Consider the following 13,584-nt stretch of genomic DNA (forward strand, 5'->3'; position numbering starts at 1 on the left):
AGGGTTGGAAGCCAGGGGTGAGCCAAATTTCTCTGCTGGCTGACTGACTGTGTACCTGGGGAGAGAGCTGGCTGAAGAACTGGCATATTCACCAGACCAGGCTCTGGATTTTTCTAGCCTCGAGCCAGCACGACTTTCCACGGGACAACTTGGCCTAAAACCCTAGTAAATAAAGTTTACTTCATAACATTACAAATGGATGACTAATTAAGCTTATGATCTTTAGTATTTATTTAAAGTGCAAGACACGAGATTCCGAGTGTTTCGATTGCCTCTCAACGGCTTTCAACATGGCGTCAACTAAGCCGGCGGCTCGTAGCTAACGGCGCAAACTATGGCAAACGTGCTGACAGCTAACAGTGTTAACCTGAGGGGGAACCGACGTATGAGAGCAGTGCAGAGCGGCGGCCGTGAGCTAACCGGTGGAGCACGCTAACATGCACCAAAAGCACGACAGTAAGCAAAATGGTGTACGTCAAAACACACTACTCTGCCTGTGTGTTCTCGGTAACGAAGGAATATGTCACCCAGTGCAACAGGCTGGCTCACTGATGTGTTTAATAGCTTTTGGACAACAATGGAGCTGTATGGCACAGAGGACCTTCAAGACATACAGACAATATTTGTTAATGAAATACATTCATTGCTGGTTTTGGTCTTTTCATGGGATTTGTTGAGAAAAATAAAGAATATCACCGTACTCATCCTTCACTGTGCTGCCCTCACTTGTATTCACTTGTTTATCATTTGAATATAAATGGGGCCTTGTTTGAGGACGAGCACAGAAAGTACACCAGCTGTATCTACATAGTAGAGTAGAACTCGCTGTCACGGTCCAGGTGACAATGAATTCAGCGCCGGCATCCGCCAGACTGGTCCGGCCCCGTGCAACAGGGAACTTGAATGGTGTTGCAGTTAATAAGCAAATACAATTGAAGGGGGAGGGGGGGGGGGGGGGGGGGGGATAGAATTATTGTGGGCTGTGTACGGTTTATACTCGGCTCCAGATTCCACGTCTCCAAGCAGCGGGGAAGGACGACAGCGCCGGACCGTGAGACGCTGTCACACCGTCGGCTGTAATCTCTGACCACCAGCTGCACAGAGCACCTGTTTATCTCTCCTTAAGAGAGCTCTTTAGAGGTGGTCACACACACACACACACACACACACACACACACACACACACACACACACACACACACACACACACACACACACACACACACACACACACACACACACACACACACACACACACACACACACACACACACACACACACACACACACACACACACACAGTGCTCTGTGGACGGTGTCAGAAGCACGGAGTCTTTTGATGCGGCGGAATTCAAAGTCTCGGACGACAAATGTCAAGGAATGCTGCACCTGTCCGCCTCATCCTCGAGGTTCACTTTTAATAGTCTTGAGCTCTGGCGCGTGAAACTAACTTTGTTTTTTTTGGTACAATCACTATTTAATCAGTGCTATGAAAGGGGAGGCACTAATAACGAGGAGCTCGGCGAGCTGTTTCCTGGAGTTAATCTCCGTAGGGTCAGCCGGGGGCGCCTGGCAGCCAGAGAAGCAACGATTGAACAACACATTCTCGCACTCTAAATAAAACCACCGCAGTTATTCACCCATACCTTCTAAAAATCTTCTGAGGAGCTCTAATGAGGCAATAGGAGCGGCAATTGGAGAATAACGACGGCAGGTCCAACGTGGCTTGTGATGAGAGCAGCTATTTTTACACTCAGGTTTGAAAGAAACAGTAATTCATTAATAAGTCAGCAATTCATATTCAACACATTATTATGTTATACACTGTATACAGCCAACTGCAAGGGGGAAGTTTCACGTCTTCTTCAATACAGCATGATGTTCATTTAGTAAATTATGGTCCCATTTTCAGTCAAATAGGTGATAAAGCAGCTTTAGGGTGTGGCTACCTAGTGATTGTAATTAATTAATTAAGATGGTGATGACCAAAATGCAGATCTTATAAACTGTAGTCCATGAACCAATGTGTGACATTGCAATGACTATACGTCCACTTCTTATATACAGTTCATGGGTAAAGATTATTTGGGTAAAGATGCTGTAATAGATAGTGTTGACATTTAAAGGAGCAATACAGGAGCTATATTCAGACCGGTCTCATTCTCAGGGTGTCAAAACAGACGTTTTGTCACAGCCCTCTGTGTCTTGATACCAACGCACAAAGCACCCTTTAGCATTTGTATAAGACGCACAGGCCTTCAAGTAACTCCAATGTCTTCGGCAATATTAGACACTCAGAGCAACTGCTCAGGAAGTCAGGTGACGTATGAAGTCCGACAAAACGGGGTGGACGAATGGGTCAAACAAACACAGGACATTCACCCAGGAGACTGCTGTTCATGTCTCTTCCTAAACCTAACCAGGTAGTTTTGTTTCCTAAACCTAAGTGATGTGAAGGTCCTGAACAAGATGTGTCGAGTTAAGAATGAGCACGAGATGCTTTATTAGTTTTCAAATGTATAAAAAAACGATGATACAAAATATAACATCTCAAACGGCAGCTGTTGTAAAGCGTGAGTCTTCCTAAATGTTCTGGAAACCATTCCACCGAGGCTCAATGTGACCCATCTGCTAGTGTCTGAAGACTAATTATATATTCCACTGAGATGCTCTGTCCGGCTCTAACTCCAGCCTCTTCACCCCGTTGCTGGATGGGTGGATGATGTTCATCAGGTCACTGGATAATGATCCCACAGGGCATTGGAGAGTTCACAATAACAAGAAAGCATCCACTTGACTAAAAAAAGAATCCTATTTAGTTTCGGTGAGACAATTTTCTTCTGGAAGTGACCGGCACGACTGAAGCATACCAATTTAAAAAAAGAAAAAAACCAGTCCATTTGGTCATGCAGGTAATTCTTTAGCTCAACTTATTAAATCCAAGAGGTGCTGTCTCCTTCAGTTTCATTAAAACTTTAGCTGGACTGAAGGCATCAATAGTCTAATACAAAATAACTTCTGTGGTATAAAACAGTGAACAGCTCCTTCAGTGCTCTTTTATTAACTGAACGCTTTATTATTCCTAACGCTGGAATATTACGCTGCCAGAGTTATGAAAGAAGACGAGGTGTGGAAAATATTGCAGCAGACTGACAGGCCCGTAGGCAAGAGCCTCCAACTGCACTCAAAATAGGAAGCGAGGAAGTTCATTACGAGCCTTTAATAATGCGTTTCATCCATCATGGAGGAGATATTAAATCCTGCCACTACAATCTCACAGGTATCTGTAACGGGTCAGAGTGCAGTGCTTGTTGAAACGACAAAGAGCAGCAAGTAAACCTCATATATAGCACCAGCAGATGATCTGTGTAACAGAGCTGGGTGACATATAAACACAATATTGTTCTACAACACTAGAGTTTGTAAGGGTTTGGTTGTTGCATTATCATGATGTAGCAATTTTTGTGTTTTCCTATTCTTAAAGGCTGAATTAAAGAGTAAAAACCATTCTGACTGACCATCTGGCTTTTCTAGCTGAACCGACTCGCACCGGTTTTGGTTATCATACTGGAATTATTCATGATTTTCAGTCTAAAGGTTTTACTGTATTTAAAAATCCTCTGACCTTATCTATCCTACCAAAAGGCCTTTTACGCAACGTGAGATTAATTTGCAATATATTTTCTCCAACTGTTGCCGTCACAGAGAACACAAATATTACGTGGGCCAAAAAAGCAACGACATTTTCGACGAGGTCGTTTTTCTGAGCTTCCGCACGCCATCAACCAATCACGTTGTACAGAATGGACATACACTACAACAACACGGAGGCTGATTTGATTTGTTGTTGGCCTTAAGACTTGTTTTTAGGTTTCACCATCTCCTTTATAGATATTTTATGACAAAATCCGCATAAAACTAAATTCAAAATCTAGAGGAGAATGTCCTGAATGAAGAGCAAGAGTCTGCGCAATATCAAATAGCCCTAGTTCATGGAAGCCCTTCTCACATCATAGAAAATGATGAATGATGCCTGCATTCTATTGAGCTGCTTCAGTTTCGGGCTTCTGGTATCACACGTGCTGGCTCGCTGTCACCCGGTCAGGGTTTCCTGGGACACTTGGACGCAACAGATCCATCATTGATGTTATTAGAAACACTTGTGCTTTTCGTAACGTCCGCTTTGAAAAAAGGCAGACTATCCAAACATCTAAATTTTCCATCAGATTATCCTCGTCTTAAAATCATAAAATCAACCACCTGTGTTCAGTATTTACAGTCATCGGTCACAGTCAGACAATGCTCGTCAGATCAAACGGGCGACACAGGACAGACTCTCTTACCACCTTCCTATGGTATCAGGTGATGTGTTGGTAGCTTATCTCTGTCCTTGTGTGCCCGGCCTCTACAAAAATACATGAAAAAATAAAAGCACAAACTCCCTTTCTGCCGCTCTAAATCTTTCATATGTTTGGAAATAGTGATCTAGGTCTGCGGCCCCGGAACTCTGCCTCAGCCTCCGGCTCTTCTCCATCCACTGCGACCTCCCTCTGCTTAATCCCAATGTTACTCCCTCCTTGAACAAATGCACGCTCAAACTCATATCGCGCTTCAAAGCGGAGCATCGCTGTTAGGATGGCAGCGAACTGTTTACCTTACCCCTGATCCCCTCCACTGCACTGCTATAGTTAGCGGTCCTATCCATTGTTGTCAGAAGGTCTAAAGCTCCTGGGACAACACGGCTTGCAGAGGGGAGAAAAAAAAAGGGCGGGGTGTTACATTTAGTGGACTCAAGTCAGGAAGCTGCAGATTTTTCTGTTTTCTAGGTCAGGTAACTGCCAAGTCGGCCAGAAGCCTCTGACTGAGACACATGGGGAAACAGGAACAGATAGAAGACCACTGCTCAAGGGGAGGAAGAACAGGGGGAGAGTGCCTCTCCTCTAGACTTCAGCAGAAATATTCTCTACATTAAGTGCTGACATCCATCAATCCCTCGGATTAACTGTCAGTTTGTGTTTGTGTGCTGTCGCAGCAAATGCAAAATAGTTGTACAGGGTTACCCGAAAACACGCGAGCACGCGCACAGACTCTTGCCGATGCTGCATTTGGGCGAGAGTGCTTTGAGCGAGGGCGAGGCGAACGCACTTTCAGGGTCTGATGAACATGTCATCTGGGGAGAAGAAGCAATAATTTGCTCTTTCATTTGCTTCATTCCGCTGGATGTCTTCTGCTCCGCGGCGGCTGCTGTCAGCCCCGCAGGAAAATGAAAAGTGTTTACTGAGCTTGGCCGTCCCTTTTTTTCTTTTTTTGCACAACTCCAGGATGCACCATTACAGCAGGCATGAGCATTAACAAGCACAGTCATGGATCAAGTGATGCTTTGTAGTGCATCAGACAAAGTGTGAGAATCACCTTATACGGATGAATGCAAATGTTGCATAACATGACACTGCACATCAGGACCTTGCAAAGACGCTGCTCTTAACAGCCTGAGAGTGCTTCTGCCTTCAGAGCAGCCTCCACAGAAAATACAGAACATTATACAGAGATTTCAACCAAATGGCTCCACGTTCAAACATTTCAAATACAATAATTTATGCAAGGTAACATGAGGCCAGGTCAAGTGTTTCCATCATCTATTAGGTTTCCTATCAATTTCTTTATTTGGTTTATAAAATATCAGAAAATATTTTTAAATCCCAATCGTTATTTCCCAGAGCACAAGGGTTTATCTTCAAATGTCCTGTTATCTACATCTATTTCTCTATAGTTGCTAAAAAAAAAATGATGCTTGAAAAATAGTTGCCGAATTTACCAATTAATTCATTAAAAATCCTACAATGTGATTTCCTGGATTCTTTCCCCCCATTCTGTCTCTCATAGTTGAAGTGTACCTATGATGAAAATTACAGGCCTCTCTCATCTTTTTAAGTGGGAGAACTTGCACAATTGGTGGCTGACTAAATACTTTTTTTCCCCACTGTACGTCTCATACATATTCATCACCATGATAGAGATACATTTTCTTTTTCATATCCCCATGATGAGCATACCGTTTGATAACAGATACCGTCTGATATAGCAAGCACTCCTTCAAAATTAAAGCAGAGCAGAAATCAGTCAGGGATATAACTGACCATTAAAATGATTGACACCCTGCCTGCTACCTTGATCTCTGCCTTGTTAACTAACACGATGTTTCGGTTCAGGTGTCTGACAGCTCGCTCCGTTTTCTGCTTGGAGGTTTCACTCCCTGAGCTCTCCGTTAAAGGGAACGTTACTCACTTCGCCGTCAGTGTGCCTGCAGGACCGACCGCAACCCTCACACATATATATTTGCTCCGCCGAAATGTATGAGCACTTTAGCTCTCACAGTTTATTGACTGAATCACTAAGCCCTGCATCCATTAGTTACAAGCGTTCTGCTCTGAGGTGTGCAGTAACTGTGGAGGATTTGCACAAAAGGTAGACACAAACAGCTTCTCATTTCTAGTTGGGGACCGTCAATTTTTGCCATTTAAAATGAACGTCAAAACTGTCGTAGCTTGCTAGGTAATTAAGCGTTCGGTCCATGAGCTGGTTGACTTTTTAATGTTTCATGCTGACTCGTATCAAAATGCGAACCCTGTAGAAAGATCTTGAGTTGATGGATATTATTCTTGATGTTACAATACAATTTTTTCTTCCCGATATCCATTTTACATGGCTGTGAAAACATCTCCTTCAAACGACCGTGTTTATTCAAGTGTCTCGTCAAAAATACAATTTTACAAGATTAAATTTATCATAACGTCATGATTTACCTTTCGCCCAATACCCATTTTTACTGTGAAGCGCTGCATCATAATGCAACCTCCATTAACGTTAGCTCTGTTAGTCAGCCGAGCTGGACTCTGCCGCCTACCTGCTGCTAACAGCTAATGTTAACTAGCACTCCTCCTACAGATTTCAACACAGATGTGTTGTTCACAATGGAGCATTGTAAAGGTGCGTTCACACCAAACGCGGCACGAATTATTCGCGCGAGTAGATTACACACAAAATGGAGCGACGCGAATTTGCGATGGCGCAGCGCGTTTGCCGCCTCGTTGAAATACACAACGGACACCGTTAGCAACCTTTCTATTGGACAGTTATGCTGATAAATGTTGGCGAATCATACCTAATGGAAATGTATAGGACTGTATCTTCAAAGGTTATATTTCAAATATCTTCTCATCCATCCAGATGTCCAGGATAGGCGGTTCTATTGATGATGAAAGGACATTGACTTTGCAGGTTGATGGAATTCTTATCTTAAGCAAGAGTCATTTTTCACCACAGCTCTGTATCAGATTTTCATAAGAAAATGAAACCATATCCTAAGAAATAACACTGGACAGTCACACTTTTGCAATTCATTCTCCGTGAAGCCGAGTGGATACCAAAAATGTGGAGGTGGAACAAAACTCTCTGTCCTGTTTCTGGCTAACAAAGGCAGGAAAGTTAAATAATGACACAGTACATGTGAATACTTCAATTCTGTGGTATTCTCTGGGGAAGAGCGATTGGAATGATAATGAATACAAGCAAGAATTTGACCCTATTATTAATGAAAAAGCAACGGAAGAAAAAGCAACAAGCATTTTTACATTTCAAGCAGCTTCATGAGGCCCTGGAACTATTTTCTCCATGTGGCCCTTGCGTCTTCTTCTTCTGCTTTGCATTGTGAAGCCTTTCGAGGAGTACTGTAATGGAAGAACACACGTTTCTGGGCTAATAGGTCGCAGAGGGCTTCACTGCGGCTGGGCTGGATTCTGCAAAACCAACTCTCATATGAGCTCTTCACACCTGTAGCTAGAAAGTAAAGAGGAAGGATGTCTTTATTGGCAGGAGGATTCTCAGGAGTGTGCTGCCCTGCAGGGCTAATGGAGAGAAGAAAAATAAAAAAGGCAACAAAGCTTTCATCATATCCTGACCTTTAACACGGACACCAGTATCTTTCCCCGATATGATGAGGGTGTCACAACCTCCCTCGCCGTCCTTTCCCCCTCGCTGTATCATCTCCTTCTCTCTTCCACTCCCACTTATTTTCCAGCATCTGTCTTTCGACTTCCATCACACTCCTAATGAGGGTTCATCCCACTGAAGTGCGTGCGCGCTACAGGGTACGAAGATGTCGAAACCCACCAGCTGAGCTCCTGCATTACCTTTGACCTAACCTGTCTCTCTCCATCCCGCCTCCTCTCCTTCCTCTCTGCTTGGATGTTTACCTGTCCGTCGGACTGTTGACGACCAGGAGCTGTGATAAACTGCTGTCATGTCCTCTCTCGAGTGTCAACTAATCGCCTTAATATGCCCCGTGGCGGAAGCGACGAGATGGGAGCGACAGAGGGGGGCAGAAGTGCGATGCTCCTGGTGAAAAGGTAGCGAAGAGGCGATAGAGAGAGAGAGAGAGAGAGAGAGAGAGAGAGAGAGAGAGAGAGGAGAGAGAGATAGGGAGAAAGGGCAACGGGGGAGCGAGCAATTATCTCCGACTCCGGTGCCGCGTACGACCATCCGGCATGGCGCGTTACAAACGATCTATATTCTCCACTGCTGTGGAAATAATCACACCAAGCTACCATCACTCTTCCACCCCCTACCACCACCAGGGAGAGGACAGATGCGCCAAAGCATTATCGGGAAGAGTAAAGCTTTAAACAATATTAATGCCATCTTTTATTCTCAATAATATTGTATTGCTTTTGCCGAAACAGGTGTCAAGGCCATAAAACACCCTTGAATTGGATTGCGAGAGGAGCGGTGGAGGATCGAGAGAGAAACTAGGCCCCATATATTAAAAGGGAGACGGTGAGAGAGGTATCTGTGCTGATATAGAAGGAACGGGGGCCGTCGGAGAGTTAACTGTACATCTGGGTCATGTACACAACTGCTATGTATAGGTAGGCATTGATGCGACATATCTTTGGAAAGCTAAGATTCTTGTAATGCGATTTATGCAAACCATTTCAAGATACAATCACAACAACAGGTACAATCAACACCTCTGTCAGACCACCAACCAACAAACAAGCAGTTACAAAATCGAGGCAACTCACCGATGAAGCTTTATAGAAGTCCACCCATCGATAATGTTCCAACAAAAACGGTCTTGTTACATTGCCAAAGGTCCAGACGATCCAATCCAGTAAAATATTTAGTCCAATACACATTATTGCGTCCATAAATACCCACGGACTGCTGTTGCATCATTTCAAATTAGCCGGCAGATATGCCTAATTATTTATATATTTTCCAACGTAACTCCAGTTCGCATGTAAACATTGATGGTCTCTCTGTCTCAAAATGGCGGCTGCACTCTGACCTTTAGATTGACACCTCATTTGACCCAATAGGAGCTTCCATGTCCTGTCTAGAGCCTACACTAGCCAACGAGAGTCCGCATTGAAGGAAAGTGCCTGCCCCTCTTCTTTCGTGTAAAGCTCGAGCCAATTGCAACCGATCGTTCTGATGACTGACGCTTCGTATAGCCAATGAAATTTCGAAAATAACGATATACAGCTTCAGGGGTTGGATTTAGAGGCAGAACGCGGAAGTCACTGCGTAACCGCGAGTCAGGTCCCTACGTCCGTGCGCTAAATGCAAAGTGTGGTTTTGGAGAATTTAGGAAAGTGAATAATGGCGAAATAACTTATAGATTACTGTATTTAGACATAAATAAGCTTTAGATTGAATTATGAATACACATTTTTACAGAGCCTGGGTATGTTACCATGGTTACCATGGGTCTCCAAATAGCCTTTTTTGGAAAGCGCCTCGACATACCGTTAGAAAAACATGTGTAAAATATTAATTTTCTGTGGTATTGTTATCAAATTTGAACTTGGACTAGGTAAGGCTTCATGCTGTGGTCCCATTGTGTTTCCAGCTAATAAGTCCCAGCTATAGTCATCTACAGGCATCTGTTTGCAAATAAATATTCAGGCGGAATTATAAACTTCAGAGTGTTACCTTTCAAAAGAGACCAAAACCATGCATGCACTCCAAATGGTTCAAGAACAGCTTTCAATTTACTTTGGGTATGCCTTGGATGGCGTTTTAGGCTATTTTACTGGAGTGGTAACAGGTTTTAATACATTGACGATCAAATTGATTCGATTGGTCTGACAGAGCTGGCTGACCAGTGGAAAGCTAAATAGCGACAGGGTCAGTGACTGTATGAACCATAGACCCAGACAACCACGGTTATGGAAAGTTATAGTTACACTTCGTCTTGAGGGTTAGCCTCCGGTTCCTTGACTACTTCAGTCAGGCCAGCTGTCAATCACGTAAGCATCAAATGACTAATTAAAACCAAACTAATCAGAAAAATGAACACTTGAACATACATCAGCATAAGAACTGCATAAATCAACAGAAATCAACCCCATCGGCTAACGTGGGGGCTTTATGACCTATAGGCTACTTTTGGGGAGCCGTCATGCCGCCCATCTTTACATACAGTCTGTGGTCGGTAACCTTTATCAGACTGATTTTGAGATGTGTCAAGTGGCGTAGATGTAGCAGAAGCCCGGAGTGCGACCTGCAAATGTGAATCGATGACTCCGGGGCTGATCACACCGACAAGCGTCGCTACAGACGCATCCGCTTCATCAACACGTCGGCAAAGCAGGTCAGGCAAAACGGCGCGGTGTGAGAGTGACGCGGGACTGCGTGCTAAAAAAAGATCATACGTTATTAACGGACGATGGACAATGCGTACACTCGCTCCCTTACATACTCAATAGCTCTCTTACATCCCAACAGCTATAGCTAACTAGCCCTACCACATCTATCGGCATTAAAACAGGAAGGCAGTGGTAAAGTAGTAAAGCCCGCCTCTTGCTTGACTTGATTGGCTGCCTGGGCCAAGTGTGACATTGACGCGGGGTGCGACTCCGCGCCTGGCCCTGAAAAGTTCAGATTACTGCGCATCTAAAAAGGGCGGTTTGAGGGCAGTTTGTAGTTGAAGGAGCGAGGGCAAGAAAAGCGGTAGAGAAAGATGCATCCCCTAATACCGTACGTAGAGCAAGAAGGCGAGACAAAAAATGATCGAGAAATGCAGAGAATTTGAGTAAAACCAGTGTCTGTCTGCCAGGTTTGCAGATGGCTTTCCTCTCACAGCCTCTTCTTTCTCAGCTCCAACCTACCTCACGAGTCCCCACTGTGCAAGAGCGAGCACGGCAACGCACACTCTCTAACAAACACACACACACACACACACACACATCTACAGTACCGCACACCAAAGAGCCCATTTTGTTGGCGCACCTACCCAGGCTGGAATATACAGATCGTGTTTCACAGCGCTACAGTGTGAGGTAAACACCTCTACGTTCTGTGATCCACTCTTTACATTTCTCTCACACACCACTGTTTTTGTGTCGTGCTTTTGTATTTTATTACGGTTCAAACAGCATTTTAGACTAATATAGATCATTATAGCAACATTTCATTGAGTAAATAATAATGTAACATCAAGATGATGCTGTTTGTTTTGGGTGCAAAAAGTAGACATTGATGCAAAGCGTCAAAAAATAAGTGTTCTTATTCAAAATGATAGTTCTGTCTCGCTTCTGTTCCGACTGGAGGTCGAGGTTTACCCGTCTTCTTTACTAAAGCCCTGCTAACGCACACCAACAAGGCCTCTGTGTGTTCAGTGGACTCACGCTGTTAAGTATTCAGGAACAGCAGGGAGCACAGAGTGTTTTGTGGCCACAGTGGGCCAGAAAAACACAGACAGGATGACCTCCAACGAGGACAAACTTTATATGGACGTCTCTCTGAGCATCTGGCCGACTGTGCGAGTGCAGTTTGTCTGCATCAAAGTGTGTGCGAACATGACTGTGATGCAGATCTCGGACAAGAGCCGCACCTCTTCCTGCATCTTTCTTAGCCAGGAGAGCAGCTTATCTCAAGCTCTTTAGGGTTCACATTTTAAAACTAAAAACATGAACGAACAATTATTTCCATGTGGCCTTTATTCCAAACGTAATGTAAATAATCGAATGTGTAAAAAAAAAAAAAGCGAGGCCTGCATGGGGCGTATCTCCCGGCTTGCTGCAGATTCCCCTTCAGTATCAAGAGGGAAGTGGCAGCAGCTTGAGGGAACGAAGCAATAAGTAAAACAATTTACATAAATTCACATGGTAATGTATTCAGCATCGGGCAAGGACTTCCCATATAACGGAGGGACGTGTTTTGGAGGAAAAAAAAGATTGTCTTTTGAGGAGAGCAAAGCAGAAAGAATTTGCAAAAAGGCGTGCGCAGACACCAGGGTAATGAACAAATATTAGCCGTGATGTTTGGGATTCAAAATGAAGATAAACTATTCCGATCTCTGGAGCCCGACTGTGTGTCGACGCGCGTGCACACACACCCGCTGCGCCCTGAATTAATTTCTGGAGTCTCACAAAAGGAATCCTTCATCTAAAAAATTGCCCTGAAAGTTAATCCAAAATGTCAGTTTTGTTTTTTTCAACAATGGCCACCAATGACGATATTGGCAACTGAGACAAGCTTGAAAAGGGCTGCTGTAATTTGGTTCCACAATATGCAGAACACACACACACACACACACAAACACACGGCAAGTTTTCCTCCCTGCTGCATTCAGCCCAACGTGGTGACAAACGCGGCCACAGCATTGTGCCGCTCTGTAATTAAATGGTGGGGTCAACGGGTCGGCTGGCATGAGATGAAAAGTAAATTGGCTCTCCTCTGAGTGACTTCACAGAAGGAATTACATAAGCCGCATTTATAACTATTATTAAAATAGAATCATTATTTATCTCTTAAGCTCCATAATGTCATGAGAGCTGAAGTGTAATCTCTCCCGTTGTGCCCCGGCCTTCGCCGATTCTTCAGCGGAGATAATGACTGTGCAGGTCGACTGAAGGCGCACACACACACACACACACACACACACACACACCCACTGAGTTAAAAAAAAAAAATAGAGGTTACATTACCTTTCCAAAGCTCCCTTTCCCGATAGCCCGTAATATCTGGAAGTGGTCAAAGTTCACTGTGAGGAAAAAGAGAGGGAGGGAGTGAGTGAAGGAATCCATCAGCGTGGGGTTCAGCTATGAAACAAGGAACAGGACATGTAGAGCAATCGTTAAGTATTAGCACAGTGACACAGTTGATGTTGTTTCGGGCCTGCAGTCCAACGCGTTGGATTTGGATTAACCGTGAGCTTAAGAGTGCCGACTTGAAGCATGAATTTGAGGGTGTTCACATCGACATTATGTGAACAATGCAGGAATTGCAGTTTACACAGTGCCCCCACTTTTATGGGACAGAAAGTAATTGAGCAAGTTAACTGAAAGTCATTGCAGTTAATGGTTAGTTTTCTCGAGGCTGATGCTGCAGAATGTTTAAATATAACACATTTATTATTCAAAATAACACCATTACTACAGTTCATGAGGACAGTGCCGTGCAAAATCCTGCTAGCTGCAGCAGTGATGACTTTAAGAATCATGCCAGCACAAAGTGAAGAGGAGGAGGAGGAGGAGGAGGAGGAGAGAGTAACGAGGCAGACTGATTCCAGCCAATCCA

General features: G+C 44.1%; 1 protein-coding gene across 6 annotated transcripts in view; it reads right to left on the reverse strand.

Annotated features, from left to right (window-relative positions):
* Positions 1–13,584, reverse strand: part of stk32c (serine/threonine kinase 32C) — a 108,733-nt gene that overhangs the window by 34,631 nt on the left and 60,518 nt on the right. For 3 of the 6 annotated variants that reach the window (XR_012947502.1, XM_076076591.1, XM_076076590.1), the window contains one exon: positions 12,993–13,048. Coding sequence is in view for 2 of the 6 variants with exons in the window: in XM_076076591.1 (XP_075932706.1) it covers positions 12,993–13,048 (56 nt within the window). In the remaining 4 variants the exon portion in view is untranslated. The other 3 variants (XM_076076592.1, XM_076076594.1, XM_076076593.1) reach the window with 3 other exon arrangements.

Source organism: Anarhichas minor, unplaced genomic scaffold (genome assembly GCF_050575085.1).
Source record: "Anarhichas minor isolate MPS153535 unplaced genomic scaffold, ASM5057508v1 ptg000058l, whole genome shotgun sequence".
Classification (NCBI taxonomy): Eukaryota; Metazoa; Chordata; class Actinopteri; order Perciformes; family Anarhichadidae; genus Anarhichas; species Anarhichas minor.